At 47.7% G+C, this 22,809-nt stretch overlaps 1 protein-coding gene across 1 annotated transcript in view; it reads left to right on the forward strand.

Annotated features, from left to right (window-relative positions):
• Positions 1 to 22,809, forward strand: part of Tbc1d22a (TBC1 domain family member 22A) — a 272,127-nt gene that overhangs the window by 20,542 nt on the left and 228,776 nt on the right. Inside the window, exons 3-4 of the mRNA XM_036207609.1 lie at positions 532 to 866; positions 3,885 to 4,061. Of these exons, the coding sequence (XP_036063502.1) occupies positions 532 to 866; positions 3,885 to 4,061 (512 nt within the window). The remainder of the gene's footprint in view (positions 1 to 531; positions 867 to 3,884; positions 4,062 to 22,809) is intronic.

Below are 22,809 nucleotides of genomic sequence, written 5' to 3' on the forward strand. Positions count from 1 at the left end.
GCAATGTAGCTGCAGACTGCCCTTACAGCTTGTGTGAAGCGGTCCTCTGTTCTGCACTCTCTCTGTCCTGGTCTTGGCTCCTCCCACTGTTGGGCTTAGTGCAGTGCTGGTGTGGCCTGCAGGGCAGCACCTGTCTGTCAAACTTCCTCCCTCATGCTGGGGCTGATGGTGATGCTTGGTGGGACGCCCTTTAAACTATCTCTGTGTATGTATACAAAGGCCCTGTTCTCTGCAGGGTCCTCTTGCCCTGGACCTCTCTGCTGCTGCTCCTGAGCTTGCTGAGATGGAGGGAGTGTGAGAATGTGCTCTCTAGCCTTGACACCATTGCTCTGTAGTTCTGTGCTGCTTAGTGGCTCTCTCCTGAAACGCCCCCCCCCCCCGCCTCCCCCCATGCAGCCTGCTCAGTGCTGAGTCCTATTTTGATGCCTGCACATTGTGCTTTTCTTGGCACCCTCATCTAGATGAAGTGTCCTCTCACTGGGGATTCTCTTTTGGCTGAGTGTGCACAGTAAAGATGCCTTTGCTTTGTAGCTTGCTCAAGTCCTCGCCCAAGGTGCCCACCACCCCAGTGAAGGCCAAGAGGGTCAGCACCTTCCAGGAGTTTGAGAGTAATACCAGTGACGCTTGGGATGCGGGCGAAGATGATGATGAACTCCTGGCCATGGCGACAGAGAGCCTGAACTCTGAGGTGGTCATGGAGACTGCTCACCGTGTCCTGCGCAACCACAGCCAGAGGCAGAGCCAGCCCGCACAGAAGGAGATGCCAGAGCCAGAGCCTCAGCCCATAGCAGAGCCTCCTGTCGCTCCGAGTGGTGACCTGCGCCTGGTGAAGTCTGTCAGTGAGAGCCACACTCCTTGTCCTTCAGGTAGAGATGAAGGGACAGTAGAGCCAAGGAAGGACTGGACTGGAATAAGGAAGGCTGTGTGTGTGTTTGCAGCAGGACTCTGGGCCATGAGAGCCTGTAGGGTCATCTTTCATGTGGCTGTGACACTCCCAGGCAAACAGCCTAATTGCCCATGCGGTCCGGATGTGCTTTTCTTTGTGGAGCCGAGGGCGTCCTTCCTATAGATGGAATGTTAAGGCTTGTGGCTTGTGTATGGGCCCAAGAGAGGGCCATGGGGGAGCACAGGAGATGGGAGATTCTGGGCTCCTTCAGAAAGGAGCCAGGAGCACTCAAGCATACCTCTCCTGGGTAAGGGTGCTTTCCTCTCATTTACAGAGGAGAGAACAGATCCACAGTAGCCTAAGGCCTCCTGCTAGATTCAGAAAGGGGCTTGGTACCTAGCGTGGTTTTCAGAATTGCCTTCTGGGAGTTGATGTGCTAACATGTTAGTTTCTTCAGGTGAGAAGCTGCCTTTATTTCATCTGTAATGAATTTAGAATGACTGAGTTCACCCAGGAACTGCAGTGCCTTTTGAGTTCTCTGAGAGTTCTGCTGGCAGTTGCTCCCTTCCACCTCCTGTCTGCTCAGTCTGGGCAGGGTGCCCTCTAGTGGTGGCCTCCAGGGGTTGGCAGGGACCCTGGATTCTTTGGCTCACCGCTGTGCTTGGGAGCCAGGGACACAACTTCTCAAGCCCCCGCAGCTGGCTGCAGGTTCTAGGGCCCTGCTATTGCTCGGGATGGCCCTCAGTACATCAGATGTAGGAGCTGAGGGTGGGCAGGACTACATGGCGTCTGGCTGGAGTCCTGGCCAGAAGCAAACTCAGATCCAGGTAGATGATGGTGGAGCTGAGGTGGTGTCACATGTGGCAGCCTCTCCGGCAAAAGTACAGTGACTAGTTCTCAGGAAGTCTTGTTACTGGAGAAGTGGCTCTGATCTCATTGCTGTGTCCTCCACAAATCTTGGCTTGAGATTCCTTGTTTGCCTTCTAGGAGAGATTCTTTTGAGCACTTAGTAATAATAGCATGTTGTGAGTATTCACTGTGTGGCTAGTACCATAGGCAGCCCCTTTATGATAAATTCTTTAAACTCCTCAGGCTTCTAGGAGTGAGTTGTGTTGTTCTTCTACAGCTGAGGCACCAAGAAGTCCCTGAGCTGCTTTCGAGGTGGGCCTGGGGGATTAAACCCAGGCCCTGTGACTCCAGAGTCCCTGCTGTTAGTGCTGGCTACTGCAGAGACCAGGGATTCTCACCCAGAGAGTCTGTTGCCAGGGAACATGTGGAGGTATCTTGGACAGTGTGTGTTGGAGCTGGAGCAGGGTGTGTCACTGAACATGGTAGGTATGGTAGGGATGCTGCTCAGATTTCTACAGTGCTCTGGTAGAGACTGAGCATCCCCCACTCCCATTGGTGAGGCCAGGGAATCCTGGGCTGGAGTTGGTGGGACTTCTGCCAGGTTTGGTTACATTGGTTCTTGGAGCTGTAGGGATGTGTGGAGAAGATGTGATCCTCTTTCTCTGCCTGGGGCTTAGCTCCTGTTACCTGTGGGCTGTTGATATTTCCTCATATAGGGAGGAATGTGAAGGCCACTGGATCCTCACACAGATTCTAGCCATTTCCTCCTATTCCTCCCAGATAGCTGTGGGTGGTTCTGCCTTCACGACGTGTTTTCTTATGGCCTCTGCCTTAGGCAATGTTCTTTTGCTATGAAGAGATGCCATGACCACAGCAACTCTTTTTTTTTTTTTTTTTTTCTTTTGTTTTGTTTTGTTTTGTTTTTTCAAGACAGGGTTTCTCTGTGTAGTTTTGGTGCCTGTCCTGGATCTCACTCTGTAGATGAGATTAGCTTCATGAACTCACAGGGATCCTCCTAGCTCTGCTTCCTGAGTGCTGGGATTAAAGTGCTGAGTGTTGCTCTACCAACACCTGGCTCCACAGCAACTCTTAAAAGAAAGCATTTAACTGGGGCTTGCTTACGTTCATGGAGGGAAGCATGGTGGCATGCAGGCAGACATGGTGCTGGAGAAGGAGCTGAGAATTCTACATCTGGATCCACAGGCAGCAGGAAGAGAGAGACACTGGGCCTGCCTTGAGCATTTGAAACCCCAAAGCCCACCTCCAGAGACACATGTCTTACAATAAGGCCACAGCTACTTCAAAAAGGCCACACCTGTCAAGTAGCTCCACTCCCTGAGTGTTCAAATATAGGAGACTATAGGGCCCATTCCTATTTAAACCACCACAGTCTTGGATGCTAGAATATATAGATAATGGAGGATTCCTGGGGCTTGCTGGCCAGTCTGTCTAGCTCAATCAGTGAGCTTCATGCCCAGTGAAAGACCCTGCCTCCAAAAATGAGGTAGAGGGCTTGAAGACACCTGCTGTAGAACTCAGCTTCTACATGTGCGTATACATAAGTGCATCACACACATGTGCACAGACTCTCCCCATGCCATTCTGCTCTTGAACTTCAGTGCCTGCTCTTGCTGATGGGTGGGGTTTATTCCTGATGCTGCCTGCAGGCAAGGGTGGGAGCAGAGGTCCTCAGGCTAACCCTTGGGCCGGATTCTGCCCAGGAACTTCAGGTCTTGTTCCTGGGCCACCTGTATGGCCTGCTATCCTGATGAGGGAGTGGCGCAGCACGGATGCAGGCAGAAGCGGGATTCTTGCCCCTGCCTAAGGTAGACAGCAGCATGTTGAAGTTATGCCTCTCCTGTGGCTCGTTTTTGACTGTACACCAGTTTGTGCCTTCTGAAAGTTGAGGCTGCTGGGTGGGAGCCAGAGCTAGCAGCCAGAGCTAGCGCGGTCTGGGCTTTCCTGGCTGCCATATGTGATCATTTGCAGGCCTATCTGTTTTACTGTGAACAGTACTCTGTCAGTGAGTTAGTGTTTAGTGCTGGATGACAGGAGAGGGAAAGCTGTGACCTGATGGTGTTCACAAAGGGCCAGTGAGTGTCTGATGAGCACTAACCTTACCTACCCTCTGTTCTTCTGCCCTTTCTAGAAAGCACCAGCGATTCGGTCCCTCTACAACGGTCCCAGTCTCTCCCCCACTCGGCGACTGTTTCACTGAGTGGGACATCTGACCCGCATGCCCTTGGTAGCTCAGCCCTGAGTAAGAGAGAGGCCTCTCGGCTGGACAAGTTCAACCAGCTGCTTGCCGGGCCCAACACAGACCTCGGTGAGTCCCTGAGGGTGGCTTGTCTGTTTCTCACAAGACCAAAGGTGTCACTACAGGTCGCACACACTCTGTGTTGTGTTTCCATGATGTTGAGTCCCGAAGATGCTGGTAGTTGGAGTTGGGCTGCTTACTTCCTTTAGACATGTGTGCTAGCTTAGTCCCAATACAGTTTCCTACTGTATGCTTTCAGCAGCTTTCTTTCCTTTTTTTTTTTTTTTCTTTTGGTTTTTTGAGACAGATTTCTCTGTGTAGCTTTGGAACTAGACCAGGCTGGCCTCTGCCTCTTGAGTGCTGGGACTAAAGGTGAGGGCCATCACTACCCGGCCACCCTTTTTTCTTAATGCTGCAGAATACTTTTCCTACCGTGGTCCTCAGGGGGATCTTCTAGAGGCTGGGCAGGTAGTTATCTCTGTCCTTCATAGGCTGTGGGTTGTCTGACCTCCGGGGAGTGAGGTGGGGTGACGACCATCCTGAACTACTGACTCCATGCTTTGCAGACTTGGGGTAAGGATGGCATGAGTGTGACAGGTAAGGCTCAGGTGGCCCTGGGGAGAGAGGATGGTCATCATGGTGAATCCTTGTGATTTGCTGGCCCCCCTGCAATACCTGTGTGGACACCGGCTAGGCTTCCAGGACCCTTGTGGCGGAACTGCCTTCTGATTATGTTCTTTCATTTTCACGGCCCGTATTTGCTGAATGAACTCAGTGATAGGTGTTTACTAGGTCCTTGAATTTTCTGAGGGCTGGGAGGTGGTCTTAGCCATGAGATTGAATGGGTAGTGTCAGAGCAGCACTTTGGGGGCTGAGAGAGCAGGGAGGTGCAATGCCCATCTTGGCCAGGAGGTGGCGATTGGGGCCTGTGGATGGGCTGCAGGGAACTGACCCATGCATGTGTTTGGGAAGCTGTAGGGAGGATGTCCTGGCTCCAGCAGGGCAGCCTTAGGATCTTGAAGTCCACACAGTGGATTTTTTCTTCTTAGATTAATAACTTTTTTTGTTTTGTTTTTTGTGGGGCATTTAACCACCAACCCCGCAGCTCCCCAGAGTTTTCTTGAGTGTTATCAGAAGGAAATATTAGACAGAAGGATTTGTAGTGTGGAGATAAACAGATAGAAAATACAGGTTAGCCTCGAGAGGGCCTGGAACCTTTTCCAACGGCCCTGACTGTCTCTGCCCCAGGGTATTTAGAGAGACGTCAAGGGGTTGGAGCAAAAGACCTCCTCCCCCAGCAGAGCCAAGTGCAGACCATCTCAGACCCCTGCACTCAGGCCCGTGGTCCTAATCATCCTCTATGTGGACCTGCTGGGAAAAGCCATGAGGAACCCGAAAATGGGCTTCCACAGTTTTTGAGATAGGGTCTCTCTACATAGCTGTGGCTGTCCTAGAACTGACGATGTAGATTAGGCTGACCTTGAACTTGCACAGATTATGTCTGCCTCTGCCTCCTAGTGCTGGCATTAAAGGCGTGTGCCACCACACCTGGTTTTTAATTATGTTTGGGAAAAAAAGGTAGACACGCATATCTTACAGCATTAGGAAGCACAAGAGGATGAAGAGTGAAAATGCCCCCCCTCCGTTCAGGGGCCCCCGTCAGAGGTGGCCTGTGGACACTGCTTCAGACATTTTTATGTAATTGTATACTTAGGGAACGTCTCAAGGATAGTACAAACAGTTTCTGTACACGTCACCCAGTGTCACCCATTGTTTGCGTTTTGTCCATTCACTATTCCCTGTGCTGTGTGTGTTTGCAGAACCAATTGAGAGTTAGTTGGAGACATCCTTCCCCAGGGCTTTGCTGTATACTTCCTAAGAGCACAGGTAGTCAGTTTATCCAGTGTAAGGAAATGTAGCTCTGACACAGTGCTGTGTTCCTTGTGAGGATGCGCTCTGCGTGTTCACATTTCCCAGGAGCACGCAAGAGTGTTCCTTACCTCTCCTGCTTCCTGTCCACAGTCCAGAGCTCGACGGCACCTCCCACAGTCCTCCCTGTCCACAGTCCTCCCTGTCCACAGTCCTCCCTGTCCACAGTCCTCCCTGTCCACAGTCCTCCCTGTCCACAGTCCTCCCTGCTCCAGAGTCTCTGAGTCTGGAGTGCTAGTTCTCCTTGTGTGCTTTGACTCTGACACACTCGAGGTGTGCAGGCAGTGATTGGTCAGGTGTCCCTCTGTTTCGGTGGGTCTGAGTCTCCTTTGTGATTAGGTCTGGGTGAATGATGCTCAGCGGGAGCATCACATTGGGATGTGTGGTGTTCTCACCCTTTCCTCTTATCTGAGAACCTAAGCAGCAGTCTGTAGGCGGTGCCGTAGAGTCTGTGCATTTAGGCAGGACTTCTTCTGCATCCACCCAGATGGATATGCTGGCCCACCCCTCACCTTTTCAATTTATATGTATTTACAGAGTAGCACATGGAGAGCCACATGCCACTCTTTGGGTGCCCCACAGTTTGTTTATTTCACCAATCCTTTACTGATGGGCATGCAGGCTACCACTGCTTTTGTGTTATTACAGCCCAGGACCTTGTACGGACGAGGCAAGAGCTCTTGAAGGCACCTGCTAATTTGATGATGGTTTCCATAGAGCAGTCCTCACCTGGGGTGGGGAGGAGACTACAGACAGGGTGGCTTTTGAGGTTTGTCATAGAGCTAAGGTGGGTGGAAGTTCCTGTCACCAAAATAGGAAATCGGGGTTGCTCAAATGAAAGGAGCAAAAGCTCCTAGTTGAAGTTGGAATCATGTTTCTACCTTTTTAGCACACCCTGCACCCATGCTTTTCTGAGCAGGGGCTGTTAGTTAGCTGCTCAGGTTGTGCGGTGGAGCCTAACGAATGTGCAGGAGGAGACCGATCCCACTGCCTGTGAGAGGAGGCTCTGGAGTTGGCTGTCTGGGTGGAGACCTGGAGCAGCCCTGGTAACTCATGATCCTGGTTCTTAGTGTCCTTGCTCATCTGCGAGATGTGCCTGGAGCTAGACTGAGATGATGCATGGACCACTAGAGTGCTAACTGGAGCTAATGCCCACGGGCTGCCTTTATTGCTGTCCTCTAGGCTTTCTATAATACTGATTATCGCAGTAGGCCACACGGTGATCCATGATGCATGAGTTGTTTCCAGACATTTTTTCTGGTGATATGCACCAGTTTATAGCCATAGACAGGTGGCCAGGAGATAGCTGATGAAAACGGGTTTACCTGATGGTGGTCCTGTTCTGGTTCATCTATGGGCAGCTGCTAGAATCTTTTTGTGGGTCTTGTCACTAGGGCAGCAGTAGAAGTCAAAATGTCCCAGCCCTTGGGAGGCAGAGGCAGGCAGATCTCTGTAAGTTGGAGGCCAGCCTGGTGGTCTACAGAGTGAGATCCAGGACAGGCACCAAAGCTGCACAGAGAAACCCTGTCTCAAAAAACAAAACAAAACAAACAAAACAAAACAAAAAGTCAAATTGTAGTTGCTTTAAAGCTTCCAGGGTTTGAGGGTCAGTGTGAGCATGTGTAGGTGAAAGGTTACATGTAAAAATCAGGCTCTTTGTCAGGTTGGTATGATTATGGTTTTGTTGTTATTTTTTCTTTAAGAATTCTGTTTGAATATTTGAAGCCAAAAAGTTAAAGCCATTTACTTTCAAAGATAAACAATTACTGGATTTGTATTTAGTGGCAAGAGAAACACAGCCAGTAAATTGCCTGTTTTCCTAAGGCCTTTAAGGTAGCTCTGAGGACAATGGAATACATTATCCTCCCACTACATAGAAACCAAAGTGGTAAATATTTGCCGGAGTTGGAGAAGCAGATCGCTGATGTGCGAAGAACCAGCAGAAATGGCTCTACCTGCTGAAGATCTGGGCCCGCGTCCGCAGCTCTTTGTTTAGCTTATGCTCTGTTATGAGCCCAGGGATGAAAGTAGCAAATAGAACTTAACAGCTCACTCCCCTCTTAGCGTCAACTCAATATTTACTCACACAAAGACTGCCTGCTTTGAAGCCTGAGAAAATGACACTTGGAGGCATTCATGTTCATCACGTGTGTCTGCTGATCGGGAGTACCATTCGGAATATGCAAAATGTGCCGTCTCCTGCGGGCTGCTGAGTGACTGCCACACAGTAGTGGGGCCTGTGTGGGCAGACTCTGTGCAGAGCTCAGCAAGGGCCACTAGAGAGCCGTCAGCCAGCAGAACAGAAGGTGTCCCCTTTCTTCTGAGGAGTGAGCCAGGCACATAGCTATGGTCCCTGGTACCCGGGTATATCCACTCTTGGTTTGAAGAGAGGGAAGGAAGGCATAAATAAAGTATGGGGTCATGTTCCCTGGAAGCATGGCCATGAGGAGATGCCCCCTTGTACCATTAACTTGAAGGCCACATTGCAGGGCCTGTGGTGATAAGAGTCTACTCCCAGCATGGGTACTGGCTGTGCCCTTACTCTCTGTGTGACCAGCTCGCTAAGTGTCCCACCTCAGGGTGGAAAGGGAAATCCAGCCTACCTTACAGAGTTCCTGTGAAGTCAGGAGCTAATTTATGTTTCAGTCATAGGGGAGAAATAGGGATCCACACCAACATAAGCCCTGCCCTCGAAGATCTGGCATTAGTCTGGGGAAGACAGACAGACACATACCTACATGAACACCTCAGGGATGGTCAGCAGGTGGTAAGCACACTTTGGGATGAGGCGGTGCTGAGGGATAATATAGATGCTGCTGGCCAGTAAGTGGTCATCAAAGACCCTTTGAACTGAGTGTGTTTCTGCTGAGCCCTGTGGAGAGAGGCTGAGTATGGAGGAAGGCATTCCAGGGAGAGGAGCCAGGGTGTAATGGTCCTGTGGTGGGAGAGCTTCTACCACTGAGGAATGGAAAGAGGTGCTGAGGCTGAGGGGGGTGGAGGAGAGAGCATGTGGAGCAGAGAGGCACTTGGACTCCAGGGCTCCGAGGGCCAGGAGGAGGCACTCAGCTTTTGCTTGAGCACCCTCTGGAGTAAAGCTTGCAAGGAAGCACCCTGAGGCCTTCCAGCATGGGGTGGCTAGTGGCCTCGGACTAGGTGTGTTTCTCAGGCAATTGGAGGGGAAGGAGAGAGAAGATGGTGACTGGAGGAAAGGACCCAAGGGTTTTGGGATTGGATTGGTTTCAAGTGCTATCTGGTGAGCCCCATGGATGGTGCCTGATTGGCTGTGCAGTGTGGACTGGGAGCAGCATCATAGCTTGGAGCCCAGAGACAGCAAGGATGTGAGAACCGACTGGTGGCCCAGACAACGCACTTTTCTAGATGAGTCATTTCATCAGAGGGAGCAAACCTTGGTCCTTTGATGCCGCTGTGAAACTGCAAACCAATGTGTAGTGCCTCAGGATTCACAGGTCTCTGTCCAGCTCCACAGCACCCCCTGCCTACCCCTTGTCACGGGCTTACTGCTCAGGTGGCTGCATCTGAGGCAGTTCCCCAGTGAGTGGAGCAGGACAGGAAAAGGCCAGGTTGGTTTGGGGCTCTGTTCCCAGCTTCCTGGTCTCTCTCGTTTTTGGTTAATGTCGACAGCAACATTCTTAGTGCTCTTTAGAGGCCAGAAGAAGTTGTTTCCTCTCCTGTGGGTCTTGTTGAGATAGTTGGCATCAGGGCATCCTGGGATGGCTTGGAAGAGCTATTTCCATGTCACAGGCGTCCAGTGTCCCCCCCCCCCCCCAGAAGCTAGAGCCACATAATAGCAAGATGCCCCTAGTTGGGTTGTTAGACGGTTGAGTGTTGGAGAAGTACGTTCATGCATGCGTGCGTGTCTGTCTGTCTTTCCGCCTGCCTGCCTGTGTTCAGCATGCTCACTGAAGGTATGGGCAGGCTTGGAGAAGATGATGCTGAGAGAGACGAAGGAAGCGCCAGTCAATTCAGTCTTGCCCAGGTCTTATCAGGAAGAGCTGCTTTGAGCTGCTACATGCAGTGACCTGGCATATAGGAGATAAACTCTCGTGTCTTGACATGGCTCCCTTTCCACCTGCCACTTCATACATGAAGAGCCCAAGCAACACTCCATTGCTGGTAAATAGTTGTTACGGACATGTAAATGTCAGCTCCACGACAATAAAATAACATGAGGAGGCAGGAGCGGGGCTCACTAGCCCTAGGCTCCTGGGTACCTCTGCTGTGCTGCCCTTCCCCTCCAGCCTCCTTTGCTTGTGTGTGGAGCTGTGCAGCATCTCTACATCATCTCACGAAGCGTCTCTGTCACATCATTGATGAGAATGGGACTGAAAAGATGGGAAGGCAGCAACCCCGAATGGCCATTGCACGCACCTGTTGGGTCCGAGGCAGTGGACTCTTCTTACATACACTCCTGTTCACTCCCAGTCATTTCCCATCCAGCCTTCAAACAGCGACAAGTCCGTCCCCCCCCCCCCCCCCCCCGCCCCCTACTTGCTTCATCTGCCCTGGGATCTGGGGCTCTGAAGGAGTTGGAGCCATAGATAAGCACACTGGTTCCTGACTCACACTACAGTACCACATTCTTTCTTTCTTCCTTTTTTTAAAATGATGTTTTCATGGCTAGATGTGACATTTAAATAGCATGCGATGTCCCTAAGTTGAAAAACTGAATATAGCCTCGCACAAGGTAAGTGTTTCATTAATAACTACAGCTGGGTGTCTCTTCAATGCACTAGGCGATTGTTCAAGGCTCTTTTAGATAATTTGTTTCTGGGAGTGATGAGCTTTGGTGTCTTCAGAGCAAATATTAACCAGTGTGCATAGGCTACTGTATAGTTTTAAACAGGCAGGCAGCCTTAAAGTTGCTCTGTTGCAATTGCCTTTTTATCTCATCTCTTGAAGTTTAGGGCATTAAATAATTGTACAATTATGAGTGTGCAGAATCAACAAAATTAATGTGAAAATTTCCTTTACTTGAGGACAGAGAATGGGAAAGTACATAAGAGCTTCAGGAATCCCTTATTCCTCTCTCTCAGCAATATTGCCTATATGCCCATCATTTGTCTGCATTTAACAGTGTTAGAGTTTATGTCCATCTGTCCACTTTACAGACTGGGCCTCTTGCAGGCTGTGGTTGTGAGCCGCATGTCCTTATATTCTAGTGACCTGTGACAGGCATGTGTGTAGAACAGTCTCCGGAAGTGCCAGTGAGGTTACTGGAGTCACCACATGTCAGTCTATCTCCTGCCCCGTGTTTTTAGTGGTTACCAGTATTTCCTGCTCACTAGTTGGCATAGGCAGCTTTGTGTTATGGGGACCAGAGGAGAGGGTTTTCAGAAGGTAGCAGGAAAGCAGCCCCAGAGACCTTTACATAAATGGTACTATGTTTCTCTGGGAGGCTCTTTAGATCAGGAGTTGTTGGCATTGCTTCAGAGGTTTCGTAATGATCCTTATCTCAGCGCCAAGTCACTTGTCCTCCCATTCCTGGCCACAGGGTGGCAGTCATTATCTTGTGGTCTGTAACCTTGAATCAGGCAGATTTTAATTGTTCAGTGTGTTTTGTTGACATAGATTCATCATACACTTCCCCTTCCTTTTCCAAGACAGCCTCACTTCTACTGTCATAATGTCATATGTGAATAAGTATGATTTTATGTGTCTGTGTGAGAGCAGATGGCAATGTTTATCCCCCTCTGAGTTGACTTATATTATTTAATATGAACCTTAGATGTACCCATTTTCCTGCAGATGAGATAACCTCGCTCTTCCTTATGGCTGAGTAAAACTCTGTGTGTGTGTGTGCGTGTGTGTGCGTGTGTGTGCGCGCGTGTGTGTGTGCGCGCGCGTGCGCGCGTGCCTCATTGTCTGTTCCACTCGTCTGTTGATGGATTCCTTCATAGATTCGGTAGTCTGGCTGTCATGAGCATTGCCATAGTAAATACAGATGTGCAGTCTCTGAGGCATGCTGACTTCGAGTCCTGTGGGTGTCGCCCTAGAGTGATTAGCAGGTCACACTGTGGTTCCAGCTTCAGTTTTCTTTGAGGAGTCTTCCTACTGATTTTCGTAGCGACTGAACAAGTTCACATTCCAGTGGCACCTATGTGGGTCCCCCATCATCATCAGCATTCATTGCTGCCTTAATGGTGGCCATTCTGACTAGGAAGAAAAAGAACATCACTGTTACTTAGTTTGTATTTCCCAGATTACGAAGGCTTTTGAAGTTTGGCTTTCATATTTATTGGCCAGTACTTAAGCTTTCTGAAGACTATTTCATTAGCCCATTTGTTGAGTGGGTTACTTGGCATTTTGGTATCTAGTCTGTTTAGATCTTTATATATCATAGATACTATTTCTCTGGCACATGTGCAGCTTGCAAAGATTTCACTCTGTTACTGCCTTTGCTGTGCAAGCTTTACATTTTCGTGCACTCCAGCTGGTCAGCTGGTCTGATTCCCTGAGTCTTGCTCAGAAAGTCCTTGCCTTTATCTCCTTGCCTTTGCTTCCTCTAACAGTTTCCCAGTTTCAGGTCTTATGTTAAGGTCTTTGATCTGATTGATTTGAGTTGATTCCTGTTTCATTCTTTTACGTGTGAATACTTGTTTTCCCCAGCACTGTTTGTGGAAGAGGCTGTCTTTTCTCTAGCGTACATTTTTGGCATCTTGTGAAAAATCAGGTGGCTGTGTGGGGTTGTTTCTGGGTTTGCTCTTCTGTTCCATTGACCTGCATGTCTACTTTTGTGGCAGCCTTGCAGTTTCTATTATCGTGGCTCTGTAGTGCATCCTGAAGTGAGGAATGCTGAGATCTTCAGCATTGCTTTTCTTGCGCAGGATTGCTTTGGCATTCTGTGATCTTTCACATCTATGTGCATGTTAGCATTGTTTTTTCTGTTTCTATAAAGAATTTGCAATTTCGATGGGGATTGCACTAACTTTTAACATCTTCATTGTAGAGGTTTTTCACTTCCTTGGCTAAGTTTATTCAAATATATCTTATTGTTCTGAAGATACTGTGAATGGGGTTAATGTTTTGATTTCTTTCTTAGATCTCCTCTATAATATGCTCATTTCTGGCATATAGGAAGGCTACTGATTTCTGTAAGTTGATTTTGTTCCCTGATTTGCTGAACGTATTTGTCAGTTCTAAGAGTTCCCTGATGGAGTCTCTAGGGGACCTTATATATCAAGTCATGTGGTCTGCAAATGAGGATAATTTGACTTTTCCCCCTTTTTGTAGTCTTTTTTATCTCTCTCGTCTTATTGTGCTTTAGTAAGATTTTAAGCAATATACTAAATGCGAGTGGAGAGTGTACACCCTTGTCTTGCTCCTGATATTAGTGGAGATTTAGTGAGTTTTTCTCCATTTTCCCCAGGCCTTTAAAAATAGCAATCTATCTCAAATTATATATACTAAATGAGAGTAGATTTTTCATGGTGTTGGCTGTAGGATGTCATAAATAACCCTTTATTATGCTGAGATATGTTCCCTCCATTCCTAGTCTCTTCAGGGTATTTTATCATGAGAGGGTGCTAGACTTTGTCAAAAGTGTTTTCTGCATCTATTGAAATGACCATCCGATTTCTATCTGTCCTTGAATCTATTTATGAAATATTTATATTTATTGATTTGTGTGTGTTAAACCATCCCTGCATTGCTGAAATGAAACCAAATTGATCAGGATGAATGATTGTTCTGGTTAATTTTATATCAACCAGACACAGGTTCTGGGAGAGGGGAACCACAATTGAGAAAATGCCTTTATAAGATTGGACTGTAGGCAAGCCTCTATAGCATTTTCTTAATTAGTGATTGATGAGGGATCCTGCAGCCCATGGTGGGTGGTCCCATCCCTGGGCTGGTGGTCCTGGGGTCTATAAAAAAGCTGACTGAGCAAGCCATGGGAACAAGTCAATAAACAGCACTTCACCATGGCCTTTGCATCAGCTTCTGTCTCCAGGTTCCTGCCCTGTTTGAGTTCCTGTCCTGACTTCCTTCAGTGATGAACTATGGATATGGAAGCAGGAGCCAGATAATCCCTTTCTTCCCCAGCTTGCATTTGGTCATAGTGCTTCATCATAGCAAAAGTAACCCAGACCAACACTCTTTTCAATGTGTTCTTGAATTTGGTTCCTAAGTATTTTCTATTGAGACTTTTGTGTCTGTGGTTTTTCCTTCCTTCCTTCCTTCCTTCCTTCCTTCCTTCCTTCCTTCCTTCCTTCCTTCCTTCTTTCTTTCTTTCCTTCCTTCTTCCTTCCTATTTTTTCCTTTCTTTCTTTTTGTGTGTGTCCTTCATCTGGTTTTGATAGCAGGGTAATATTTGATTTGGGAGTTAAAATGAGTTTGGAGGCATTCCTCTTTTCTATTTTATGGAATAATTTGCGAAAGATTGCTATTTTTAAAGGCCTGGTAGCCTGGATGTATCTTTTTGGTTGGGAGATTTTTAATTACTGCATCATTCTTATTGCTTGTTACTTATCTGTTTACATTCTTTTTCTTATCTCACTTTAACTTTGGTAGGTAACATTCCTTTAGAAAGTTACCCATTTATTTTAGATTTTCCTAGTTCAGTATTCTGTTTTGTATTTTTAAAAATCTTTTTTTAATCTTTAATCCCAGCACTCGGGAGGCAGAGGCAGGTGGATCTCTGTAAGTTCGAGGCTAGCTTGGTCTACAGATTGAGATCCAGGACAGCTAAGGCTACACACAGAAACCCTGTCTTGAAAAAAAATTAAAAATTTAAACACTTGTTTGTGTGCATGTTTATGCCACAAGAGGTCAGAATTCTCTTCTGCCACATGGGTTCTAGGGATCGAACCCATTGTCAGGCTTGGCTGCTGCAGGTACCTTTATCTTGTGAGCCATCTCTTTAGTCTGGAATATGTTTTAAAGATATGTTCTTATGGTTTTTCTGAAATTTTTTTGGTGTCTGTTGTAATATTTTCCTTTTCATCTCTAATTTTATTAATTTGGGTCTCCTATTTCTTTTGGTTAGTTTGGCTAAGGGTTTGTTGAACTTGCTTATTTTTTTTCAAAGAACCAACTCTTGATTCCTTGATTTAAAAAAAAATTTTTTCTTTTCATTAATTTTTGCCCTGATCAATTGTCATTATTTCCTTACAGCTGCAGCTTTTGAGCTTGGCTGCCTGTTGGTGATAGGGTTGCTGTGTAGAGCTTTTGTTAGGTTGAGGCATGCTCCTGCGTTTCTAGTTTCTTCAGGGCTTGTATCATAGAGGGATGATGAATGTTGTTGAAGGCCTTTTCTGCATCAATTGAGATGATTATGTGATTTCTGTCCTTGAGTCTATTTATGTGATGTTTTGCATGTATTGATTTGTGGATGTTGACCTGTCTTTACATCCCTGGAACAAGGCCAACTTGATCATAGTGAATGAGCTTTCAGATGCATCGTTGAGTTGATTTTACCAGTGTTTTATCCTTGTCAGCAGTCTCTATCTTATCTCAGTTTAACTTTGATGGGTAATATGCCTTTAGAAAGTTAACCATTTATTTAAAAAATTTCCAGTTTAGTATTTTTATTTTGTATTTGTTTGTTTTGGAGACAGGGTTTCTCTGTGTAACAGCTCTGACTGTAACTCGCTCTGTAGACCAGGCTGACCTCAAACTCATAGAGATTTGCTTGCTTCTAAGTGCTAGAATTAAAGGCGTGGGTAACCAATGCCCGGCTTTATTTTGTATTTACATTTTTTAAAACATTTTAATATGTGTGTGTGTGTGTGTGTGTGTGTGTGTGTGTGTGTGTATGTATGTGTACGTGCCACAAAAACAGAAATTCTGATTTCTTGTTCATTCTATAGCTGCTCTGCAAGTTTTCTTTTTGTGTGTGTATGTCTTTTTTCTGGTGTTGGTAGCAGGGTGACCTGGCTTCATGGAAGAGTTTTGTAGCATTCCTTTCTTCCTCCTTTATTAAGGCAGTAGCTGGAGAAGTATGGGTGGTAGCACTTTTTGAAAGGCCTGGTAGAGCTCAGCGGTGAATCCACCTGAATCTGGGCTTTATTTGTAGTTCCGAGACTTTTCTTTCCTGCTTTGGCCTCACTGTTTATTATAGATTCATTTAAACTGTTTATATATGCTGGGTGTGATTTTTGACAGGTCATGTGTCTATAGCTACATTTTCCAATTTATTGGAATAGAGGATGTCAAAATATGCCCGATGACCCCATGACGTTCATTGGTGGGTGTCAGTTTGATGACTCCTTTGTCATCTCTAATTTACTAATTTGTACCTTCTTAATCTCTTGGTTAGTGTAGCTAATGGTTTGTCAATCTTGTTATCTTTTCAAAAAGCCAACTCTGTCACTGCTAGTAATTTTTGTTTCTGTTTTAGTGATGTTTGCCCTCATCTTTATTATTTTTTTCTGTCTTCTGTGTTTGGGTTTGGCTTGTGCTTGCTTTCTTTATTTTTATTTTATATGTATGAGTCTTTTACCTGCATGCTTGTCTGTATACCATGTACATGCCTGTTGCCCATGGAGGCCAGAAGATCTCTTGGGACTGTAGTGAGAAACAGTTGTGAGCTGCTGTGTTTGTGCTGGGAATCAAGCCCATAACCACTGAGCCTTCTGTCCAGCCCCTTGTTTTTCTAAGTTTTTAACATGGGCCATTAAGTTATTTAATTTGTGATATCTGTAATTTTTTAAATAGCTGTAAACTTCCCCATTGGAACTTCTTTTACTGTATCCCATGTTGCATGCTGTGTTTTCATATCTTTCAATTTTAGGGATTTAAAATTTGCTCTTCTGAAAGCTTAGGGGAGCAGGAGATCCCAGCTGGATCAAGAACAGAAAGGGAGAACAAGGAATAACAGACCATGATAAATGAAGACCACATGAGAACAGAAATAGGCAGAGTGCTGGAGAGGTCCCCAAAAATCCACAATGATACATCCTCTGTAGACTGCTGCCAATGGTCGAGAGAAAGCCTGATCTGACTGGTGATCAGATGGCTAAACACCCTAACTGTCGTGTTGGAACTCTTGTCCAATAACTGATGGAAGTGGATGCAGAGATCCTCAGCCAGGCCCCAGGTGGAGCTCCAGGAGTCCAACTGTCGAGAAAGAGGAGGGACTGCAAGAGCGTGAATTGTTGAATCCAAGATTGCAAAAAGCACAGGGACAAATAGCCAAACGAATGGAAGCACATGAATTATGAACCAAAGGCTGTGGAGCCCCCAGCTGGATCAGGCCCTATGGATAAGTGAGACAATTGAATAGCTTGATCTGCTTGGGAGGCACCCAGTCTGTGGGACCAGGACCTGTCCTCAGTGCATGAGCTGGCTGCTTGAAACCTTGGGCTTACACAGGGACACTTTGCTCAGTCTGGAAGGAGGGGACAGGACCTGGCTGTACTGAATCCACCAGGTTTAAATGAATCCCCAGGGGTGCCTTGATCCTGGAGGAGATGGGAATGGAGGGGAGGGGCTGGGGGGAAGGTGAGGGTGGGGGCGGGAGGGGGGAGGACAGGGAAACCCATGGCTGATGTATAAAATTTAAATTAAAAAAAAAAATCTGTGCATGGAAGCTGTAAAAAAAAAAATTGCTCTTCTGTTTTGGTGATTAAGTCTGTATTAGTCTCTGTGAACGTCAGTGTTTTCTCAGTTTCTCTTGCTGTTGAGTTCTGCTTTGTAATCCATTGTGATCAGATAGATGGCAAGAAATCATTTCAGTTTTCTTGATCCAGCCTGGTTTCACACCAATAGTCTGTCTTCCACTTGATCTGTTTTATTGGTGAGGTCTCCACTGAGATTTTTGAACTTATTTCAATTTTTTCAGTATTTCTGTTTCTTGAAGTCATCCTTCATTTGCTGTATTGACATCCTTATTTCATTCAGCTGTTTGTTTGTATGTCTTTGAATTCATTCAGGAGTTCGTGTCCTCTTTGATTTTGCCAACATTCTTAAAATCATTCCTTTGAATTCTTTGGTATCGATCCAATTCTTTTTTTTTTTTTTTTAATGTGAAGTGGTGTTTTGTCATGGGTGTCGGGTCCCCTGGAATTGGAGTTACAGACAGTTGTGAGCTGCCATGTGGATGCTGGGAATTGAACCCTGGTCCTCTGGAAGAGCAGTCAGTGCTCTTAACCCCTGAGCCATCTCTGCAGCCCATTCATTCTTACTGAGATCTGTTGTGGAGTTGGAGGAGTCTCCTTGCTTTGACTTTTTGCATTGGGATTTGCACATCTGGGATTGGATTTTGGTTCAATTACTATTTATTTTTTCTTTAATTTCTTTGTGGTGCTGGAGAGCAAACCTAGGGCTCCCCGCTGTGTGTTCAGTCCCAGGTTTTCCTCGAATCACCTGTATGTTGTCAGTTGACGTTTGCCGTGTCCAGGTGGGTCTTGCTTATACTGCTGAGGTGCTACTGCTTCCCATGTGCTGCTCAAGCCTGTTTGACCTGACTGGTGGGTCTGCAGTGCCTCAGTGCAGAGAATGAGGTTGCGCATGGTGCTGATCTCTGCCTCGGACAGCGGGGGTCAGCCTTCCCTTAGGAGTTTTCTAGCCCTTAGCCAGGGAGTCACTTCAGAGTATTCTTCCCAGTTCCTGTTTCCCTCAGTTTACTGAGTGGTCCTGCTTTCCCAAGACTAGCTCTGGCCCTGCCCATGCTTGTGCTTACCTCTGTGCTGGGTGTTTTCTTATTCCCAGTTCTGTGTCAGTTGAGCACTCTAGCAGGGTGTCCCATGGCTCTGTGGTTCTCTGGGTTTCACTTTCAGAGTGGGTGGAGAGGGTTTCCGCACAGGCTGGCTCCTGTGAGGAGGCCATATGACTCTGCTCTGGGGCTCATCTCCCATTGGGTGCAGGGTGAGCTGGAGAGTGGCCATGTAGACTTTTCTGGCAGTGATTAGTTTTCAGATTCTCTTGGAAGCTGCTCCCTCCCTGCCCGGCGATAGGTGATGTAGCTTACGGTGCTGTGTCTGCCTTACTGGCTTGTTGGTCTCTCCACCAGCAGTTGGTTTTCAGTGGGTTTGCTCACAGGGATTTTGTTCCTCTTGTTTACTGGCCCTCAGCAGGGGAAGGGTGCTCGCCTCTTCTCTTGCTTCAGTCCCGCACTCCAGGTCATAGTCTGTTTATGTAAACAGATGTTCAGTACCTGGGAGTTTATCTGATCTCCAGAGTCTGCTGTGTCCTGTGTTGCTCTCCTTACCTGACTTTGAAGCTGAGATCCAGTGTTTACCTCCAGATTCACAGGGACACAGAAGAGTGCTGCCTGCCCTCCTCTGCCACCCCTGCTCCTGAGTGGTACAGGAAAGCAGACTTTGGAGCTAAGTCATGGACACTCCAGCTGTCAGGAGTGGTGCTGGTGCTGATGACACTGGGGAGGGCTGATTATGTAATCTAGTGTTGATGGTAATGGTAGTGAAGATGATGCCACTGCTGCCGCTGCTGCTGACAGTGATGACGGTGCAGTGATGTTGGTGATGGTGCCGACGGACACAGTGCTGGCTGCGTGTTTGTGCATGCCTGTGTTATGTGTGGGGAGGTCAGGAGTGTCTGCCCATTATTCTGTTGTGTGGTGTGATGTCCAGCAGAGGCTTCCTGGTGAAGTCTTAGACCGTGCTGAATGGTCTCAGGGAAGACATTCCCAGTACCGGATGTCTGAAAGCAGAATAGCACGATCTTCAGATGAGGAATTCGGAACAGGTGGTGAGTGTACCAAGGGTGCCCGGCTGCTGTCACGGAACACTGCACGGACACCTCGTGGACCCACGTTGCCTTCCAAGAGCGGGGTGGCCTAGGGGTTTTCTAGTGAGGACTGTCCTCTTGGTTGAAGATGTCACTTGTAGCCTGTCCCCACATGGCTCTGCTTTTGGACATGTGCAAAAGGAAAGAGAAACAGAACAAGAGATAGACAGGGAGCAAGGATGGAGAGAGGAAAGTGCCAAGATGAGAGAGAGAGAGAGAGAAGAGGGAGGAGGGAGAGGGAGAAGGGAGGAGGGAGAGGGCGAGGAAGAGCTAGAATTAGTGAGAGAGAGAGGGAAACTGGAAGGGAAAGAGCTAGAGAAGGGGAGGGAGAATAGGGAGAGCTAGAATTAGAGAGGGAGGGGGAGGGAGTGAGGGAGAGGGTAGAGAGAAAAGAGGAAAGAAGGGGTGGACGGACAGAGAGGGAGGAGGGAGAGAGAAGAGAAGTGGAGGAGGTACAGGAGAGTCAGAGAGCGGAGGGACAGAAGTTGGAGCAAAGAGAGGTGGGGAGGGAGGAGAGAGATGAGACAGGCCCAGAGAAGAGAGGCACAGTGGGTTGCACTTGGAGCTGGCCACATTCATGCTAGAAGCCTCCTTCATGACCTGCTCTGGCCCCAGCCTCCCCTTCATGGACCCTGTGTGTGAGGGAGTTGGGTCTCATGTGCATTTGCAAGGATGCACTTTGATCGACAGCAGCTAAGGCCTCCTTTAACCCACACAGTTACCCACGTATTTGTTGTAGGTTCTAGAAGTTGGAATAGCTGGATTATAGAAAAGTATGGAATTGTCACTTCCAGTCCCTGCACCCTGGCTCTTAGCATCTTGGAGGACAGGGTGGTGGGGGGACTGAGTGTGGGCTCAGGTCCTGGCTGCACCATGCCTCATGCCGACAGGGTGGCCTGGGCATGCCCTGCTTCTTAAACCCCCTTAGAGCTTCAGTTCGTCACCTGCAGAATGGGCCTGCAGCTCCTGAAGATTAGATGAGGCCACCTCCAGTGGTGCTTAGTGAGGAGCCCTGTGGCAGCCACCCCATCTGTCTTTCTTACGTACTCTCCTGCGGTATTTTCACAGGGACTGTGGGGGAAATGCTGTGACTTGCTATCCCCCCTTCCCCCCATCCCCCGTTAATGTTATGTCATATGCCTTTCCATGTTATCACTTTCTCCATAACCATCACTTAAGAACTTCAAAAATTTAATTTATATCTATATATGTGTACTTGTGTGAGTTCATGTACACTATGGGAATACAGAGGCCCAAGGAGACCAGAAGAGGGTTCCAGACCCCCGGGCACTGGGGTTACAGATGTAAGTGCTGAGAAGTGAGCCCAGGTCCACTGCAAGAACAGCCAGTGCTCTTAGCTGCTGAGCCATCTCTCCAGCTCCTAGAGCCATCATCTTTAATGGCTGTACAATGTTTTGAAAATGGTACTTATTTAAAATTGTTAGTAAAATTGCGTATCTGTCTGAAGCAACATCTTATTTATATGCTCAATCAAGAACTTGACATATTTAGTGGTCTTCTGAATCATGAGTTAAAGTCCAGGAATAGGAATGTTGTTCACTGACATTCTGGAGGGGAAGGGAAGAGGGGAAGGGAGGAGAGGAAGGGAGGAGGGGGAGGGAGGAGAGGAAGGGAGGAGGGGGAGGAAGGAGGGGGAGGGAGGAGGGGGAAAGAGAAGGGAAGGGAGGAGGGGAAGGGGGGAAGAGGAGGGAGGAGGGAAAGGTAGGAGGGGAAGAGAGGAGAGGCGGGCTGGGAATAGTCAAGACCTGCCATGGAGCCTAGGGACTGGGGATGTTTCTTTTTACTTTTGATTCACTAATTAATTTACTTGAAAAGCTGCATGGAATACAAGGCTAGAGAACTGAAGTGTTCCCAAAGGGCCCACACAGTGGCTGCTCTCCCTCTGCCATCCAGTAGCTGCCTTGTGTCTTGTTCTTCTCAGGAGGAGGTGTGGCTAAACATACTTCTTACCTTCCTACTCTTTTAAAGATTCAAATGGCAGTGTGTCGGTGTTCTGTACTCATTCTTTACTTAGAAATAAATGCTTGTTGCTGGGAGCCTGAGGACGGGAGGCACCCAGCAAGCATGTTCAGTCAGTTTTCCATCTGCTCACCAGTGCCAAAATGCCACAAGAGCCAATCAGTGCTTGAGCGAAATACTCTCTTTTCAAAGTTGATGTAACATTAAAATAACACACAACAGGTCATCTCAGGGTAGACAGCTAAACATCCCTCACCCCTACCCCCCCCCCCCAGTGGCCACCTCCTTGAGTGGCCTTCCTGCAGAAGATTGGCAGCTGGCCCCTCATCTGAGAAGGGTTGTGTAAAATTATAATTTCTGTAATAATATAACTGAGGACTTCTCATTCTTACTATTGAATGAAGAGAGGGCCCTTCCTGTGTCCTAGGGATCCTCTTGGGGCACTTCCCATGACCACAGTGCTCTCATTAAGGATCCAGTTACCTCCTTGTTAGTGGTTTGTGAAATCTTTTTTTCTCATGTAGGGACTGTGGGGACCATGGGGCGTGAGTCAGTTATGCCACTGACATCTAGGGTAACAAGAGGCTCAGGGTACAGTGTGCACAGGGTCCTAAGTGGAAACTGGGCATAGTCCACCTGCTCTTCCCTCTGTGGCGGGCAGATGACGTCTCCCTGGAGCATCTTGATGCTCAGCCTGGTACCTCCCCTCTGAATTAGTTATTGTTCCTCCTGCTGTGGCAGAATACCCATGAAAGCGACTTACGGAAGGAAGGGTTTCTTGTGGCTCACAGTCTGAGAGAGCTCAGTCCATCGCGGTCGGGCACATGGCGGCAGTAAAATGAGGTAGCTGCTCACTGTGCATCTGTTACGAAGCAGAGACCAGTGCTGCTGCTTAAACTGGTTTCTCCTTCCTTCCCTTTTTATTCAGTTGGGGGCTCCAGACTATGGGCCGGTGCTGCCCATGTTCAGGATGGGCTTCAGTTAATCTCTGGCTACCTTCATAGACACACCCCAAGATGTGCCCTCTGTGTGACTCTACATCCAGGTGGCATCAAGAATGAACAACTCCAGCCTCTTGTTCAGTTGGCACCTCTGAAAGTTAGGTTCTGGGGTAGAAATGGGGACTGAAGCCTACACTTCTCTGACACAGAGTCCCTGCATGTGCTGGACCACCTCTTGCACAGGACTTGGGGCTTAG

The sequence above is a fragment of the Onychomys torridus genome, chromosome 16 (genome assembly GCF_903995425.1).
Source record: "Onychomys torridus chromosome 16, mOncTor1.1, whole genome shotgun sequence".
Lineage (NCBI taxonomy): Eukaryota > Metazoa > Chordata > Mammalia > Rodentia > Cricetidae > Onychomys > Onychomys torridus.